Genomic DNA, 20431 nt, shown 5'->3' with positions numbered 1-20431 from the left:
ACCGACCGTTTTCTTGTTGATTTTTTATATAAACAACATAATTAACATTGGAAAGTCAACTGGACACCAGTACAGTGTGATATACAAATTTGCTTGGCCGACAGAAAAAACACTGGACTCGGACGTTGGGCAAGGGGTTATTTCCACCCCTGTAACAAGACCAAGCCTGTCCACCTGATGTACTGAAGCACCCTTACCACATACCCCTCCTTCAATACTGATAAGTAATTAATAAGCCCTCTTGCACCATGTCTCTTGTACTAGTAATACCAAAAAATTCCAATAAGCAATTACAAAGACAGATGTAAAATTTACAGTGCATTCTAACACATCAAATTTGCATTCTGTAATACCCAATCCAATTATTATGCATTCTAGTAATCATAATTTCACATAAACATGCGACTGTTATATGTGACAGGATACAATACTGACCAGACCAAACATATGTTCCAGGTCTCGTCTCTGTAGTGGCTCCTCTTGACCCTCCACCTGATATGCCATGATGATACGAGCTGTTTCATCACCACGGTTACGCAGCTCTTTGACCTGTTCATGTTACACATATAAATGTACAGATTGCTTTCCAGCAAAGAAAATCCATCATCTCCAACACAAATTCAACACTGCTAACGAAAATAAAACACAGTTAGCTTGATAAGTGCTGTGATATGTCCAGCAGTTCAATAATGTACAGGGTTGTGTTTACAAAGCAATCACGGTGTAATGATTGTAAGTCTGTAAAAGTCAATAATCATAACGCAACGACCACTTTGTGAAACAAGGTACAGAAGAGTATGGTAATGATCAATTGAGCCTAATGTTATTATTTAACCAGTCTGCAATACCGCTGGATAAAGACAATAGACAGTTCACAAAAGAATCCAGACAAGCTAGAGGGTGAAAGATAACACATGCAACAATAAACACCATTTATTGGTTCCCTAATGTTTTCTACTATTCTATTTCAATCCTGGAAACACTAAAACCATATCTGTAAACACTAGCATTAAAATGCCTGGATTTCTCCTTAACACTTGGCACATAGGGGTAAGATTGTAATGACATCCATCGGCAATGGACTCTTTAAGGATTTGTGGTACATTATTTGAATCTAGGGAATTTGTATCACAAGATAATGGCCTTGACAATCAGTATGCTGAAGGAAACAGAATGGCAGCTTACCTTGAGAGGCATATGGTAGATGAGATCTGTCACCAGACAGTGTAAACGGCGGCAGTAAAATTCCTGAAAAACACAGAAGAAATACATTTAGTTTCAGGTAATGGAGCAAACTGCTATTTTTGATGTTCTTATCTGAAGACATAACAACAGATCCATGAAGTGGAAGCTTTGGTTGTACTCACATCCTGGTGGAACTCGGGTAAGGCGACAACAGAGCTGCGCAGGAAGCTGAAGACATTGCCCTCAATAGCCTGGTCCATGAGAGCCTCGTCATCCTCAAATGGTTCAGTCACACCTGTACAGGTATGAGATCATACATTACACTTTAGAATCAAAACTGAATCAAACATGACAGTCAACAGGATCTTGCAATAACCCTATGTAATGCATGAAAGACTTGAGGTCATAATATTTAAATACATTAGTGCCAAATGAAGTCCTAATAATTTGAGCACTGCCCTTTAATAAAGCAATGATTGATAATACCATTTAGAAACACATTCAATGAAAATGTAATTTTTCAAGTAAAATTGATATTTCTATACTTATCCTGACTCATGATCTATTGCTTATCTCCCTTTCCTTGCGAATGGTAGTGGAACACTTGAATCCTTTGAAGTTCCCGGCCGGACTTAAAATATACTCTCACCCACGAAGTTAACTCCTTTTTTGCCCTTTCCCCACACAAACAGTCATGTGACCAGCCTTACTTGTCACTCTCTCCTGGTTTTTCTGCCCATGCACTTGATCTGCTATGAAATCCGGTGTTTCCAGCGGGAAGTTGTGGAGGGCTTCTGTCAGGAGTCAGGATAAGTATAAAAATATTAATTTTACTTGAAAAATTACATATTTTTTCTTATCCTCACTCATGATCTTTTGCTTATAAAATCCGACGGATTGGTGGTGGGTCAAGCCACTTCGTGGATTCATCAGCTGTTCTTAGATACGTCCTGTATCCCCCCATGGGAACTGTGTAGCGGCATTTCCGAGATCCTATTCTTCCAACTCCCGTTATAACTCGAGGGGACCACTTTCTTGTCTTACTTCCATCTTCTTTTACTAGATATCTATAACAACCCATAGATTATGATCAGGTTTTTATCACAAATGAGTTAAGCGCCCCTAATGTACAGGTAAGATCTTTACTCTTACAGGGTCCTTAATCAATCGTAAGTAGTCTGTCCAGGTGTTTTGTCAGGAACCGTCAAGCAGCGGCCTTAGTTGTAACGCTCCTGTGCGAATCAAGTCCTGTGCTGAGGTTAATAGGGCCGAGTAGACATTGCCATGTTCGTAGTGTTAACGGAGAGATGACTGCTTGTGGAATCATGGCTTGTATCTTGACCCAATGATCTTCTGGGACCACAATTCAATTCTGTGTTGTGATAATTTTATTCCCAGCAATTGAAGATTTTGTTTGATTCTAACTCCAACTTCATCAAGTTCACTAGCCATCCCAATTGCTTGAGCAACTTAATTCAGAAGTTCAGCTGCTGTCTAAGTTGACTGGCACTTTGAAGAACCTGTATGCCGCTGTCCAGATAACCAGCACTGTGTAGACCTCGATGCTGCAGATAGGTGCCGATAGGCTTGGTTATTCGTGATGAATAATCATAGAGCCGAATAATATTCCAAATGGTAGGACGCTCCATTGGAAGTGCTAACCTCTTATTGCAGTAATGATACATCATTCTCCCCTTATATGCGCGGTGATCTGTGTTGATCAGCATACATCGGCGCTGTTCATTTATAGCAAGGCTGGCTCCAGTGTAGCATCGCAGGGGACAGGTACTCATAACGACTTTTATCAGCGACAACTTCCAAATAAACATCGCTTATCCTGCTGTCTAGGCTAGAAATCTATTAGATTCCCATGATGATAACAGGTCAGAAGTTGTATACTATTTCCAAGGCTGCGATGAAGTATTCCCCCGTACTACGGGTTTGTTTACAAGTCAGTAAACTTGCTGGAGCCTGCACTGTCCATGGAGGCGTTGTCTGACGTGGACCAATCAGCTTCCAAGCATGACATCACCGGTGTTGTAGCAAGTTGGCCTCCATAAAATCTGATACAATTAGTTGGTTGAGTAAAAGCACGCGTAATTCTACGCCGCTCATATAAACCTCTTGAACAAGGATTGCTCCAAGTGTAAAATCTTGTTCAGTGATATAAATCACATATTCCCATTGTGGATAATATAAGCCAGCATGACGAAGGAGGCTGTCGAGACATATGCCTGTATGAATCTTGAAGAAATACCGATGTTGAATCTAGTTGATAGGATATAAAATCCTAATCCCCACGCTGAGTGACGAGAGTTAATAATATCATCTGTACGTCCGTATGAGTATTCTTGATGGCGTTGTTAACCTTAAGCCCTTTACAAAGGTCGCCTTGAGGTTCTCCAGTACTTGAGATATCGGCTACATAAGTGATATGATATTGGAGTCGAAGTCATCAGCGTATATGCGAGTGCGTCTCTGTTGGGTTAGAGTGACTCCTGTTTTGTCTTATGAGACCACCCTACAGGGCCCCTTGGGGCCCCTACAGCCAAGAGCTGGTAACTCTAGCCGTAGCCTCTAGGCTTAAGCCTTTGTGTATGTAAGACATACAGATAGCAGACACAATCCACCTTGACAAGGTTTGTGTATTTGCCGGATGACCAGCCTTGCTGCCGCCCTAGCAGCAGAATAGCTGTTTATCCTTACAGATGGACGCCGTTCTCTTAACATACCATACGCTTTTAAAGTCTTGCGGACGTCTAACACATGAACCTTACGGTTAGTGCTACCAGACGACGCAGGAAGCGTGGAGGAAGACCTATAGGTGCCGTAATATGAAACGCACTATCAATCTTAGGGCTGTAAGAATCTGGTAAGCATCTACTTACACGATCCTTATGAAACACGGTAAGCTCCGGGTCCGATGACATAGCATGTATGTCAACGACCCGTCTACCAGATGTAACCGCTACTAAAAATGCCGTCTTCCAACTCAGCAGCTGGAGAGACAAATTCACCAAATCGTAACAGAGAGGACTGGACATCCAATCTAAAATGAGTGACAAGTCCCAAGTGGGACTGGACCGACCGACGACCGGACACAGTCTGTCCACGCCTGCTAGGAAGCGCTGCACCAGAGGGTGTTGCCCTTAGAGGGCACCCTTGATGGGAATGTGGAAGGCTGAAATAGCCGTGGAGTAGCCTCGGATAGTAGACGCAGCTAAGCCGGACTCATACTGTACGTTAGTTGAATCCCTCCGCAACCAGCGCTGAGACGACCACAGAGGTGCAAGAAGCACTAGTAGTCGGGCTGGCTAGCTGCGATAGGACCCTGGAGATCAGCGGTATCGGTGGGAAGGCCCACAGAACCCTGTCTGTCCAATCGAGCTGGAAGGCATCGGAGATCGAATATCTCCCAGTCGAGTAACCACTCGTGAGGAGCTAGGATACGATGTGAGAGCGCATCTGCACGAACGTTGTCCACCCCTGGGAGATAAACAGGCACAACCCGTATGCTGAACTGATCGCACCATAGTAGAAACTGCCACGCCTCCCGAAGGAGTGACGGAGACATCATACCGCCCTGCTCCAGGATATAGGACATCGCCGTTTGGTTGTCCATCTCTAGACGAACCGTACGGTTCCGAACCTGATCCAGGAAGCGTTTGAACACCAACCAGACTGCTCTCAATTCCAGCACATTGATGTGCAGGGTCGCCTCGTTCAAGGTCCAAAGGCCTGAAGCTTACCTTGGCCTGAGGCCAATACACCCCCCCCAACCTAATGAGGGAAGAGTCCGTCTGAATTGTGAGCGTCGGCACCGGGGTTTCCAACAGTAAACCCTTGGAGAGATTCCCTGTGTCGATCCACCACCATAAGTGAGGAATGAGCCACTCCGGAGTTACCAGAATCTTCTCGTAACTCTCTGAGTGAGACCACAGCTGCGCTAGCGCTTGCTTAATCATGCGCACGCCAAACTATGTCCACTGTCAACGCCATGTTGCCTAGCAACTGAAGCCAAGTTCGAGCTGAGGCCCTGGAGGAATTGAAACACAATCCCCTGGACTTTGGGAACGTGGTCCCGAGACAGAGAGACGATGCCGTGTTTTGTCTCGAATCTCGCCCCCAAGAAAACCAGATCCTGGTGGGAACCAGTTCTGATTTCTTGAGGTTGATAATCCAACCAAACTTGGTGAGAGTATCCATCACTAATTGTGTGGAATACCGACGCAAGTGGGTAGCGAATGCTCGGAGAAGCCAGTCGTCCAGGTACGGGTAACAAAAGTTGCCCTGTGCCCTGGCGATCTGAGCTGGCACCAGCATGAGTTTAGTGAACACCCTTGGTGCCGTGGAGATGCCGAAGGGGAGCACACGATACTGATAACACTTCCGGTCGAAGGTATTTCCAAAACTCAGGATGCATCGGTACATGGCTGACTGACTGAGTTTGGTTTTACGCCACTTTTAGCAATATTCCAGCAATATCACGGCGGGGGACACCAGAAATGGGCTTCACTCAGTGTACCCATGTGGGGATTCGAACCCTGGTCTTCGGCGTGACGAGCCAACGCTTTAACCACTAGACTACCCCACCGCCCCCATCGGTACATGGAGGTATGCGTCTTTGAGGTCGATTGACATGAGCCAATCCCCTGCCTCTACAGATGAGATCACTGAACGCAGTGTCTCCATCTTGAAAGACGGCACCTCTATTTAATCGTTCAGACCCTTGAGATTGAGAATGGGTCTGGGCCCTCCGTGCTTTTTGGTGACGAGGAAATAAGTGGAGTTGAGCCGTCCACTAAAGCGCCTCCTTCCCCGAAGTGGAAGGATTTGCAGCGGCAAGGACGGAAGGCCGGGCGCGAGAGGTGAGGGGTTGTTCAAGTAAAGGCTTAGAGTCCTTAAATTGACATGCCTCCGCAGCCTCCCTGACCACTGTCAAAGCGCCGGGAATAGGGTGGAACCCATCCTGAAGGGAAGAGAGAGCAGTGCCTGCTGTGTAGCCGGTGAGTACCTGGCGACTGACAGCCATAACCTACGAAGGCCCATAACCGCACTCATCATCTGGCTAGCGCAAGACTGAATGGCGTCGCGGGCCAAATGAGAGTGCACCTCCGTAAGTTGCCGTGCCAGCGTGGACAACGATACGGCATCATCCACGCCCTTCCTGGTCCACCAGCTGCCTCTGCAGGGCAGAGAGGTATGCTGAGTCAACCGTAACCCGAAGCTGCTGTACTGCGTTGCGGTACTGCTCCTCAAAGGAGCGGTAAACCGACTTCAGCACCTGGTTACCAGAGGAGAAAGGCGGCAAGCGCCGACCCTGACGAGCCGAAGCTTGGTTGTGGCCAGACGATCCCCCTAGGGCGATCGAGGCATACACTCGTCAACCACCGGGGGATCAAACAAGATTTCCTCTCCCATCAGGTAGCGCCGGTTTAGCTCGGGGAGATCGAACCGAGACCTACTACCTGACAGGAGAGGGTTGATTATTCACTGATAAGCGAAGGTAAAATACGTAGCCGGGTATCGGCAACCCGACATGGAGCGAAAGCTTCACCGGGAATCCGGAACTCCGAGGGGCCGGGGTCATCCAAGGTGACAACCACCTGAGGCAGTACAGCCACGATATGCGTTCAGCGCACCTGCCTCAGGGACGAGCCAAGCGAGAAGCTAAGCTCCCAGTCCAGCGCTCCGACCCCCATCCTCATCCATGGCTTCCTCCTCCCGCCCTCCAGGCAAAAGCTCTCTACATCGAGAGTCGGCTCAAGGAATAGAAGAAGGAGCCACGGACAACGACAGAGGATCGATAAGCGCCGAGAAGCCTGGCTCGACCAAGCCTGGGTGCCGAGATCCGAGGGAAGAGCCCGCCATGGCGGGATTCCACAGAGCGCCAGTGCTTGAAAACCCAAAGCATGGGTGCCGGGAGCCATCGTTGCAACACCTGATGGACCAGCGCCGGTAAGCCAGACAGGTCTGAACCAGCTCGGAGGCCGTCACCAGAGCCGAGGCTCGGTTTAAGCGCTCCCCCCGGAGGTAGTACCCGTCCCGGAGCCTAAGCTCAAGATAGGGGTGCATCCGGCGACCCCAGCCCGCCACTCAACCCTGAATGGATACCGATCTCCTGCCGGAGACTGGACATCGCATCCGTGATCAGTGATCGCACTGAAGTCATCTGCTGCTGCAATAAACAGGACACATCTGACAATGTAAACGGTGCAGGAGTGAACAGTGCAGAAGTAGAAGGGGAAGGGGAAAGAGGGGGTTTTATCCACCGACTTGGCCCGCTTACCGCCAACTTTGACCACTGGCGAAGCACCATTTTCTACTTTAGGGTTTTTTTAGGGCGGGTCCAACGCCCAAATGTCCCCCCAGCAGCAAGTGCGTGTAGAACAAAAAGTCCGCAGAGCGCTTCTCAATAGTTTTAGGGGAGAAGGCCTGGCACTTGAGACACTCATGGGCATCATGATGCTCCTCAGCGAGGCATCGTGGACAGACCATATGGGGGTCTTTGGGCGGAATGTTAATGCCACATGAAATGCAAGGCCGGAACTGAAACAAACAGGACCATGTAATGGTAACTGTTGCCCAGTTAAAAAGTAGATATATACGCATATTTACACAAAAAAATAGCAAAAAAGGAAACCGCACAGACGATAACAAATTTGCCAAACCGCTACAGCAATTTAACCAGCTTAACATGTATCATGGACAAGCGGAGAAAAAAGCAAGCTATGTGTGCTAACATACAACAGCGTAATATACCGCAGATACAGAAGAATATGCTAAATTACCAACATCAACTTACTGTATTTCACTGAAAGGGAAAAAAGAATAAGGCAGCCTAGAATATGGTAAACATAAACACAAAAAACATCCAAGCTGTGCAGGCACCAAGCCTAACACACGCTAGGGACGAATGTAAGCCACATGGTCCGCCATCTTGCCTGCCATGGTAAATATTTTATTAAACAAGCATTGTCACTAAGGTGACATAATCCCCCGCCGAGAATTATCAAATCAAACTTAGAAAGTAATGAAAGTTTAAGTTAAATGTCAACAAAAACCTGACCAGCCAACCTCTCTTGATGTCTTGCTCTTTAGGTATTCAAACACACACATATTTTCAAGACTGACTTTGACATGAATGTCATAGTGTATGAAAATGTAATTTTTTGAGTAAAATTGATATTTTATACTTATCCTGACTCATGCTCTTTTTGCTTGTCTCCTTCCTCTTGCGAACATAGTGGAACACTTGTATCTCCCTAATTGAAGTTCCCTTCAATGTAAAATCACTAATTAGTACACCACGAGTTACCTCCCTTCCACAAGCTCGGGAACGAGGGCGCCACCTCTACCCATGTGCCTCACTCTCTCCTCATATACTGAGCCCAACATTTGAATTTACAGGGAAATCCAAAGTGTTATTTGGGGAGGATGGGAGGGTTGACTCATGAGTCAGGATAAGTATAAAATATCAATTTTACTCAAAAAAATTACATATTTTTCCTTATCCTGACTCATGCTCTTTTGCTTGTAGAATCCAACAGAGCCGAGGTGGGAATATATAATACTTTGGATTTTAATAATTAGTGATTTGAACTGTGATGATTGTAATAACCCTATGGGAACTTCATAAAGGCATTGAACTGATGAATTCTTGCTGCCAGCTTATCAGCTGCCATATAGAGAGGTTATTACAATGTACTTATTATGATAAGTATATATAATATTAATACAATGCTTAAGACTAATAGACTTAAGCTTGTTAATATGCTAGTATAAACTCCTTAGAGTTTGTTAGCTAAAATACTTTAAGATATAAACATATAACACTAAGCTTAAAATATGATTAATTTTAAGCTAATTATATAATAACAAACCCCTTTAGGGTTTGTTAGTTAAAATATTTATATGATATAGACAGTGCTGAGCTTAAGATATGAATAAGCTTAGCTATATATATAACAGCAAACTTTGTAGAGTTTGTTAGCTAATACATTTTACAATATGAGTATAGTATTGTGCTTAAGATATAATTATCTTAAGCTACATATATAATAGCCAAACTTAGTAGAGTTTGTTAGCTAATATATTTTTGCAATATGAGTATAATACTGTGCTTAAGATATAATTAACTTAAGCTACATATATAATAGCCAAACTTAGTATAGTTTGTTAGCTAATATATTTTTACAATATGAGTATAGTACTGTGCTTAAGATATAATTAACTTAAGCTACATATATAATAGCCAAACTTAGTAAAGCTTGTTAGCTAATATATTTTTACAATATGAGTATAGTACTGTGCTTAAGATATAATTAACTTAAGCTACATATACAATAGCCAAAACTCTGTAGAGCTTATTAGCTAATAGATTTATAATGTAACCATAGTACTAAGCTTAAGATATGATTAGACTTAAAGCTAAATGTATATAGCAAAAACTCCCTTAGAGTTTATTAACTAATATACTTTTATGTTATAAACATAGTACTGAGCTTAAGATATGATTAAACTTAAGCTATATATATATAATAGTAAAACCTCAGAGAGTTTGATAGCTAATACATTTTATTATGTTGATTTAGACCTAGTATTGAGCTTAAGATATGAAGTAAACCTTTAAGCTAAATATATAATAGCAAAAAACCTTTTAGAGTTTTAATAGCTAATATACTTATATGGTATCAACATAGTATTGAGCTTAAGATATGAAGAAACCTTTAAGTTACATATGTATAGCAAAACTCCGAGAGTTTGTTAGCTAATACATGATATAATGTAACCATAAAGCTTAAAATATGATGAAAACTTAAGCCCAATATATATAGCAAAAAACTCTTTTAGAGTTTTGATAGCTAATATACCTATATGATATAAACATAGTACTGCGCTTTAAGATATGAATAAGCTTAAGTTACATATATAATAGCAAAAACTCCATAGAGTTTGTTAGCTAATACATGTTATAATGTAACCATATTGCTTAAGATATGATGAAACTTAAGCCAAATAGCAAAAGCTCTTTAGAATTTGTTAGCTAATATAGTTATATGATATAAACATAGTACTGAGCTTAAGATATGAATGAGCTTAAGCTACCTATATAATAGCAAAACCCCGTAGAGTTTGTTAGCTAATGTATTTTTACAATATGAGTATAGTACTATGCTTAAAATATACTTGACTTAAGCTACGATATAATAGCCAAAAACTCTGTAGAGTTTGTTAGCTAATGCATTTATCATGTAACCACTGTGATGATAAAAACGAGCTTAAGCAAATTATATATAGCATGAAGCTATTTAGTACTGTTATAAGATAAGTAAAAAATCTGTAAGATTGACTTATCTTCTTCCGAGGAACTGTCAACTGTTGTGCAAGGACCATGGGATCAAATTGGTGGATACCTGAGATGTCCTCGGTGGTGATATCTCTCAGATAATGGTTGGCAACCACCATATCGATCTACAGTAATAAACCTCCATTATTTCAAATAACATTTGTGTAGATGAAATTAGAAGTTAGCTTCTAATATCAAGAGTATTAAAGCTCATGGAGGGTCGGATTAGGTCCATCTGTCTTGTATGCACGAGTAGTATGACAGTTCTGATCCAAACGGAGATATAGTAATGTGCGGAGACTACACTCATGCGTAAGTTGATGATAGAGGAAAAAAAAATCTGTTGTATTTTTCTTCCTGTTTGGTTTGGTGGAGATAAATTTACAGTGCTCTTTGCTGGCCAGCTGATAGCATCATCGTATCATGGAGTCCAAGCATGTCATCCAGGCATGTTCTATAAACCTCACTTGTGAGGTGTTGTAGCACTATATTCATATCCCCGTTGGTAATGCGGAAACTTCCGCTTATTCTCCAAACAGAAACTTAGTAGGTTTACTAACCATCTAGTTGTGTTAGTAGCTTCGATGATGAAATTCAGGTGTAGTCTGAAAACGCTTGTGGATTTCGATCCACTTGTATCACGCCGCCCAGGTAAATCGCCATGATGTCCTTTTTGACGATGTATGTGCACAACCGGGAGTTTGTGTCCTCAATGAACTTTATGTAAAATCGCCTTGACTGCTGTGTGCCTCTGTCTAAACTTGACAGGGAGGTCTCTAACCTGAAGAAAGCAGCCTAATCATGAAGGTTCAGGTTAACTGGGCTGTAAGGAGGCTTGCTTTCGTTCATTGATATAAAGTTGTCACTTGCAAACCTATGTCTTGAACTGTGAACTATGCTCGACTCCTCTGTGTATTGTTCATCGGGTCCAATCAGAATAAGGCATTTTGATTCTGTAGAGTACCCGCTGTGATGTCACCGTGTAGCAGGAAAAGGAACCTTGTATAATATAGTGCCGCCTTCGATATTAGAACAATCGCCGGTTCTTCATCGCGAACTTCCGGTTACCCGAGTGACCACGGTTTCGAGGATTAATGGTAAACGCTACGGAAAGCTTCGCCAAAATACCTCGCTTCTGTAATATTAATGCGGGTAGGTTATTTTCCTGGCTGTCGTGAAAGTGCTTCAGTTTTGAATATAATTCACTTCTTTATATAAAAGGTACAATAACTTGTAAGTTGTCAGCTTGTAGACTGTATACATGAATGTATCGGCCATAATTGTAGAATTAAAGCTGAATTTGTTGTACATATTTCTTCTCAGAAATGTTGACGATTATGAGTTATACCGCTGTAACAAGGCTGCTGTTCAATTTCGATATTGAATTGTCTGCAGATATGCGTAATGGTCACGCATGTAGATAATCGTGATCGGCCGTCCGACGATTGCATATACTAGCAATTTATAAATGGAATAGTTGATTTCTGTGAAGATCTATGAAACGCCGCTGACAAATTAATACAGCGACGCTTCTGTGTTGTAAATAGCCTGTGCAATTGTCTTCGCAGGGCTTATAGATCGCATCTGGCATACAGTTGGTAGACAACTTATGCTATGTCTTGAACGGACTGAGGAGTAGCTATATATGACGAAAGTGGCTAGTATATGGAGACCTTGGAGGAGACTTCCTCGGTGAACGCCGGAGACTTCACGGCAAGCTCTCAAGTATCCCTCCTCTAGATCTACTGGTGAAGTAGACTTGAGTTACTTAGCCTTCGCGACCTTCGCTGGCCAGGTATCGAGTCAAAGTCCGATTAGAATATATATATATATATATAAGAGCTTTGCTTCGCTTTAATGGCCTCTGTGTGTTTAACAGGATGTGGGTCAGCGGTTAGCCGCCATTCTCCTCCCGACCCTTGTAGCTGGTGAGGCTCTAAGCTCCTTCGCCGAGGCGTGCCTGGGACTTGCTGGTTCTGCATAAGTAGGGTCGAGTGGATCATCTTATCATTTTCAGAAGTCGTGGTTACGAAATCTGGCGATAAGTGTCTCAATGATCGCTCTAGATCTATTTAGGCCAACTAACATACCGCCTCTGGCCATGGATTCAACTGAACCAATTCTACGATTGTAGTTCTTATTGTTGATATCGATGATCAACTTGTAGTTTTCATCGATGTCTTAAGCCTTGAAGAAGGGGTCCATGTTGTGCGTGGAAAACTTCTAGGCTGAAAGTTCGGCAATTATGGTGTCTGAACTTTTGTGGCTTTATGGGATGCTATGTCTAGATTCTGTGCTACCGCAGCAATCGGGTCGATCGGAGGTAGGGTGATAGCATCTCGCGCCAGCCTTCCTTCATCAGGTATGTCTCGCGCCGTATTCTGCCACTCTAGGAAGGTGATGTAGACTTGTGTGCAGACTTGTGTGGTAACCTGTGAGGCGCATCGATGTGGTGATGTACGAGGAGATCGGAGCCTATTGACAGCTTCCGAAGCTCTTGAGTAGTCCCTTGACTCTGTTAAATGATCTATCTATATTCGGGTGTCCTTCCCGAGTGCCTTCACAGCGACGCTCTTCGCTGAACGCCACACGACGCCACAAGCTTCCTTCATGCTCGTGCTGGGAACGGCGATTTGAGCTTCGCCAAGGCTTCCGCGGAGGTCTGGTGGCTGAGTCTGTATCTAAGGATGAAGCCGAGGAATGTGATGATCATCCCCTTCGGCCGAAGGCTGTACATCTGGGTCCTTCGTCAAGGTGGTCTGCGACTTCTTCTCTGAAGGCTGCATCGCCTTGGCTGCTACGCTGACTGGAGGTGCCTCTAGAGTGTTGTTCAGCTGGAGCCTTCGCCGAAGGCTCGTGACTCTGGGCTGGCTGCTTCTCCAGTCTGTAGTGACCTCCATCACCACCATGATTTGCCGTGAGTAGCTCGCCTGGGATGGTCTCGCGCACACGGCAGTCGGGTGCCATCTCTGCGCTTTGTTAGTGGTGGGGCCCTCAGGTAAGTCGCCTGACATCAGTGTAGAGACATCAGGCTGCATGGACGATCTCTGCTGATGTCATTGTAGCTGTCACCGGTCGCTACTTGTCTCATAATGCCGGGATGATGATCGGCTGATCATCGTGAGAGGCCAAGTTCAGCGGCTGGAACAATCTCGGTTGAGAAAGTCCTAGTAGACTTCGCTGAATTCCCCTCAGAGGTCGACGCTGCCCTGGGGTGCGGTCTGCGTTGAGTGTTGGTAGCGACGGGACCCTCAGGAAGATCATCGAATGTTGATCTGGCGCTGACATCACTGTTGCCGCATTATCAGTCATTCTTTGATGTACATCAGGAATGATGATCGGTTGATCATCATACAGGCCCAAATCCCGCGATGAGAGAACAATCTCGCTGAGAAAGTTCTAGTAGACTTCGTTGAATACCCCCTCAGTGACGACGGGATGTCTGGGGAAGCAGGACGCTTCTTGGAGGCGGCGACTACGCCCCACACTCTCCACCATTCTAGCGGAAAACCACACGGGAGGGGGTCACCAACAGCAGTAGACTGGCAGGGGTTCAGGTGTATCAGTCATGCTAGACTCTGCATACCGACTCGATCTGCTGCGCCGCCCCAAACGCAGCAATTATTTATTAAAGGTAGAATTGGATAAATTAGTATCGCGAACTGCAACGCGAATCACATGAAACATGGCGCAGTACAGCTAGGGCATATTAAATGCGATCAGCAGCAGAATAAAAACGTAATGTGCAACAGTACAGAATTTTTATCAACGTGAATCCACTGCAAACAGCACGGCCGTGCATAAACAGTAGAAACACTCGACTCAAATATCAAATATATAATTGTTGAAAGATACTAGCTAAACCTCTATAGATCTCTAAGCACGGTGTGGTAACTAACTAAATATAATCAAAGGATATAGTGTGTCGGAGACACAGGGCGCCTCACCGGCCCAGCCTACTGGGCTTAAGAAGGAGAGAGGAGGCACATGGGTAGAGGTACTGGCTCCCCGGCTTGTGGAAGGGAGGTAACTCCGTGGGTGTACTAATTAGTGATTTTACATTGAAGGAACTTCAATTAGGAGATACAAGTGTTCCACCATGTTCGCAAGAGGAAGGAGACCAAGCATGCAAAAATTATGCAAAAAATAGTACTAAAGAAATTGCTTTTGGAAAAACATTTAAGGGAAGTCTTGAAAGTCTTTGAAGAAGATCCAGTGAACTGTTTCTGAAATATCTTGCTGACAATTCAGGTTTACATGCTGAAATCTTCAAAGTGTCGCCATGACCTTGAAAATTATGTGAAGGTCACCAAAATCGACTGGGCCCTGTGCCTTCCCTAGATAAAGCTTTGCATTGAATATGAAGAAAATCCAGTGAATGGTTCTTGAGATAGCTTAACATTGAGGTAAAACATTAAAGTCCCCTTGTGACCTTGAAATTAAGGTCAAGGTCACCCAACCTGACTTGGACCTTTCTTATACTGTGATGAACCTAGGTACCAATTATGAAAAGAATCTAGTGAACGGTTCTTAAGATATTCCAACGGACGGACGGACGGAGCCTAATACTATATCCCCCGCTTCGCGCTAAACGCGCGGCGGGGGATAATAAAATTATAGTTACAACTGTCACGGGATTTAAAATGGACATTTAAATGCTTATATATACCCCAAAAGGATATAATGCCGTATACGGAACTCCAGTGCTCGCCCAACCATCTGCTTGGGCGAAAAAGAAGAGGGTGACAAGTAAGGCTGGTCACATGACTGTTTGCGCGGGAAAAGGCAAAAGGGAGGTAACTCGTAGGTGAGTATATTTTTACGTCCGCTTCGGGAACTTCAAGGGATTCAAGTGTTCCACTACCATTCGCAAGGGAAAGGGAGATCATGAGTCAGGATAAGAAAAAATAATACCTTGTTGTTGATCTGCATATTTTTCGCAAAACGGGTAGAATTTATTTATACCGGTACCACTAAACATATTTTCTGATCGGAAGGAAGATTAAGGTTAGGGTTAGGGTTAGCAGACTCCTATATACAACACTGACTGACTGAGTTTGGTTTTACGCCGCTTTTAGCAATATTCCAGCAACATCACGGCGGGGGACACCAGAAATGGGCTTCACACATTGTACCCATGTGGGATTCGAACCCGGGTCTTCGACGTGACAAGCCAACGCTTTAACCATTAGGCTACCCCACCGCCCCCCTATATACAAAAACTGGAAGTAGCTAAAACAATGGTACCGGTATAAGTAAAGTGCTCCCAAAACTACTAGTCACTATGGTTACAAATCCTACCTCCAGCCAACGGGTACTGTGAGAGTTGCCTGAGCAGCATGGCCCATGCGAACTGCACGGTGGCCTTCAATCCTGGGATGGCCCATGCAGTGACAGACACCATCTCCCTGTGGACCTCCATCAAGTACGTTGGGTCAGAAATCACAGGCAATCTTTGGGCAATTTCTGATTGAAAAATACATAGGAGCATTAAACTTAAAGATGCATTGTATGTAATAGCACAACAAGAAAAAACTGATTTTATGTGTTCCACTGGCAGTAGGTAGTATAGCAAAGGTAGTGGAATTCTGCTACTTGTGTATGCATTCAGGCAAATGAGTGAGTTTAGTTTTACGCCGCACTCAGCAATATTCCAGCCATATGGCGGCGGTCTGTAAATAATCTAGTCTGGACCAGACAATCCAGTGATCAACAGCATGCGCATCGATCTGCGCAATTGGGAACTGATGACATGTGTCAACCAAGTCAGCGAACCTGACCACCCAATCCCGTCAGTCGCCTCTTACGACAAGCATAGTCGCCTTTTGTGGCAAGCATGGGTTGCTGAAGACCTATTCTACCCCGGATCTTCACAGGTATACAGCAAATGGAAAATGGACTTCATGTAATGGGCATCAAAACCCTGTGTTTTAACATCTCAACTATATGTGAAACTGACTTTATCTCAGATCAGTGTCTGTGATTCAACGTGACAAACTTCAAGAGCTTTTCAAGGGCAACCTTTCAGTTTTCAAAGACTCCACAAATCTACCTGCTATCTACCTACCATGCCAACAGAAAACTTACAATACAGCAAAAATCATGTATTAAAAATACACAATCTGAAGCAATACACACATTTGGTTGGCAATCTATTCACTCAATTCACTCATGGACAGTCAAGCACTTCATAAATCTGTCAATGGATTAGAATTATTTTTCAAGAATGTAACATTGGTAATCTTTTAAAACTTGAACCAGCACATATTATAGAATCTAAAAATATTTTTAAAATTAAATTACTGTGAAACCAGTAGACTTCTACACTACCTCTCTACAACTGGTGTGTTTCAACTCATTAAGTAATGACACACCAACATGAAACATGATTCCAAGAGAAAAGTATGTAAAGCATCTTGTGAGAAGTACCTGCAGCATCCTCCTGTTCCAGGATCCTCACATCAAAGCAATACATAAGCGTCAACAGCAGACAAAGGGTCACTGGATCTAGTTTGTCATCTCCAGTCACATAGTTGTCTTCCCTTAGGTGAGCAATCAGCCTCAAGGTGTCACCCTTACTGAGAGGCTGCTGACATGCCAGACAGAACAGACATTCAGCCAGTGACAGCTTGATCTCTCGGAACAGTTCCACAACCTAGAGACAGAAACAAAGTAGAAAATGTACACTGGTTTAGCAGTAAGTTTAGCAGATGAGAGACTGAATCTGGTCTACTCAGCTTTGAACATTATTATAGATGTGTGTTAGCTTAATGTAGCTAGACAGCCAAAAGGGATGCTGATGTCGGACTTTTAGCTTTACCACTTTGGTGAAAACCAAAAGCATGTCTGTGGTGTTGAAAAACCTAGAAACATTACTAAAGTACTGTCGGAAATAGAAAAAAACTGTTTTTAGGCTGTTACTCTGTATCCCTAAAATTTACACAATTGCAAATAGCATATGTCGCAATAACCCACTTCGGCCTAACTGGGCGTTCAGTGGGATGCGTAATACGATATCCAGCAAAGCATGTTTACTCGTAAAATTGGGCAAAACTTAGAAAAAGTATGAATAGCTGCTGAAAACAATAGATTAGACTATAGATGGCAATTAGGTCGCTCAGCCAGGTATGACGACGGACCGTCGACTCACCTGGCATGAAATGCACGTGCTGCCTACAGGCACAAGGGGTCATCTCAAAGATATTTTGTGCTTTTTCATGTGGGTTGACTATGTCTCATCTATTGATTAACATCTTACGTGTCTTTCTTTCATATAGTTTCATATAGTTTATGTTGAGATATGTAAAAGAGTATGATACCCGAAAACCACAGAAACGCATCGTAGTATATAGGTGGCATGACCACCCGAAGATCGACAGGACTGGATATTATTTGTAAATTGTTATGACGTGCCGTCTTATCTTAGCTGATATCTCTATCCCCAAGCCCAACCCCAGGTTTTGCTTTTGAGACGGCCCCTCCTATCTGTTTCTTTTTATAGTGACAGTGAGACTGCATGGTAGCTACATCCTTAATAGTTTCGGCATAAAATTTATTATTTTTTACGTCAGCTATCGTTTATAATGAATCTACGTCTAATTTCAAATTGGGCATTTAAAAAGTGTCCTTTGTAATACAATATCGTCGCACACTAATTTGCATAAAGCCACGGTCTGTTCCAAATAAGTCTTTTTGGACTTAGAAAAAACCCGCATTGCTCATTTCTGCACTAATTTCCCCTCAGTAAAGTCCTTTTTCTCCGTTTCCTATCTCTCTACCACCGAGACTGTAGTTAGGCCGAACTTAGATTAACAGATATTTCACACTTTCACATATCACCTACATAAATTGTAGAGATAAATGAGAAAATACAGTTTTTTTCTATTTCCGACAGTACTATAGGACAAAACAGAATATGAGCCTACAATCATAGGCTTCGGGAATGAAGAAGGGAAACAACTCTTCACAATTTAAATTTAATCAAATATATTAACAATGTTTGCCTACCTGTTTTCTGTGTTTGGGAGGGCCAAGTGCTCTGTCCTTCTGGAGTTTGTCCATTTCTGTTACTTCACTCACAGACCGGATCAAATCTACAACGCAAATGGCAACATGACAGAGACAAAGATTGTATTCATTTCTATCCCAAATCATTATACATGTACCTGTTCATGGGATGGGAATGGCACCTGGATTGCCCTCAGACCAATGTGTAGCAGTAGCGGGCACTGAGATCTGATTTCTATAAGCAGCTGATGTGATTGCTAATCTTCTTAAACAAAACAAAACAGCTAACAGCATGTTGAAGGTGGGTGATTTTAGTTTTACGCAGCCCTCAGCAATATTCCAGCTATATGGCAGCGGTCTGTAAATAATCAAGTCTTGACCAGATAATCCAGTGAAGAACAGTATGAGTATCAATCTATGCAACTGGGATACAATGACATGTGTCAACCAAGTCAGCAAGTCTGACCACCCAATCCCGTTAGTCGCCTCTTATGTCAAGCATAGGGTTACTGAAGATCAGTTCTAACCCGGATCTTCACATGGTGCAAGTGAAAGGAGGGTGTAATCATGTTATATAAAAAAGGCACAAATCAGCATGACATTTATATCCACCAGAACAATAGGCCACTGTAAGTGTAAACTTGCCTAGTATTTTGTTGACAAGTCCCTCCTCCACCAGCTGTGAGGTGAAGGTCTGTATGAGGTGAGCTAAGTCGGAGGGCATGCCCAGTGTCCAAGTCCGCCCTTCTCGAGACTGAAGGAGTATGCGGAGAGAGTTGACTAAGCTTCTACGCCCATCGTAGTAAAGAATGACTGCCACCAAACCCCGAGTCAGGCCAGGGTAATTAGGCAGCTGGTTCTCACCTGAATAAAATAAAACACACAAAAAAATCATCCTGATTGAGCAAGTTTAGTTTTATGCCACTTCAAGCAATATTCCAGCAGTACCTGGGGTCACCAGACCTGGGCTACACACATTGTACCCATGTGGGGAATCAAAACCTGGCCTTTAGGAGTGACGAGCAAACATTTTAAGCATTAGGCTCCCGCACCGCCCCTTATCCTGCAAGTCTTTTCAGACATCCTGTATAGAAACATTCTGCAATGGATCACATTCAGCTTTCTTCAGATTCACTAGATTTCATAGGTAGAAAAAATTGTACTGCTCAGCTATAAGAGTCAGTGAGTGAGTGAATGAGGTGGGTTTTACCCTGTTTTTAGCAATATTCCAACAATATCGTGGCGGGGTACACCAGAAATGGGCTTCACACATTGTTACCACGTGGGGTATCGAACCCGGGCCTTCGGCATGACGAGCAAACGCTTTAACCAGTCCTAAATACTCACCAGCCATAAGAAGCTCCATGGCGGCCAGTTCATTCAGCTGAAACAGGTCACTGAGGATGAGGGTCTCTGTTACAAACTGCTGTGAGAAGGTTTGACTCCTCTGTTCTCCCTGAACTGGAATTCCCTCTGTGGTCGACTTCTTGACAGCTTCACGGTGAAGGTTGTTCTTGGCCTGTGACATTGATATCAAAGACCTTAGTAATGAACGTTTCACTGCCACTCCAATGCAGTGTTCATTCTGGAGAATGTCATCGATACTGCAACCCATGTGCAGCAGTATGGTGCATGGTTTACAATTCAAAAGAAATAAAAATTCAAGATAATCCAACATGTATGCTCTCATTAGAATTTTTAAACACACACAATTTTATGAATAGAGTGAGTGAGTATGGTTTTACACCACTTTTCACAATATTCCAGCAATATCATGGCAGGGTACACCAGAAATGAGCTTCACACAATGTGCCCATGTGGGAAATCGAACCTGGGCCTACTGGCGTGACGACCCAGTGCTTTAACCACTAGGCCACCCACTGCCCCTTT

General features: G+C 43.5%; 1 protein-coding gene across 1 annotated transcript in view; it reads right to left on the bottom strand.

The window, feature by feature from the left end:
• Positions 1–20431, bottom strand: part of LOC124289206 (nuclear pore complex protein Nup205-like) — a 53897-nt gene that overhangs the window by 31560 nt on the left and 1906 nt on the right. The window contains exons 3-10 of the mRNA XM_046725811.1: positions 19889–20060; positions 19187–19405; positions 18542–18627; positions 16964–17189; positions 15836–16000; positions 1368–1480; positions 1186–1248; positions 436–549 (exon numbers count right to left, since the gene is read on the bottom strand). Of these exons, the coding sequence (XP_046581767.1) occupies positions 436–549; positions 1186–1248; positions 1368–1480; positions 15836–16000; positions 16964–17189; positions 18542–18627; positions 19187–19405; positions 19889–20060 (1158 nt within the window). The remainder of the gene's footprint in view (positions 1–435; positions 550–1185; positions 1249–1367; positions 1481–15835; positions 16001–16963; positions 17190–18541; positions 18628–19186; positions 19406–19888; positions 20061–20431) is intronic.

Source organism: Haliotis rubra, unplaced genomic scaffold, assembly GCF_003918875.1.
Source record: "Haliotis rubra isolate DU_JTF1 unplaced genomic scaffold, ASM391887v1 Scf436, whole genome shotgun sequence".
NCBI lineage: Eukaryota > Metazoa > Mollusca > Gastropoda > Lepetellida > Haliotidae > Haliotis > Haliotis rubra.
The sequence above is the reverse complement of the archived record's forward strand: the minus strand, read 5'-3'. Positions and strand labels throughout refer to the sequence as shown.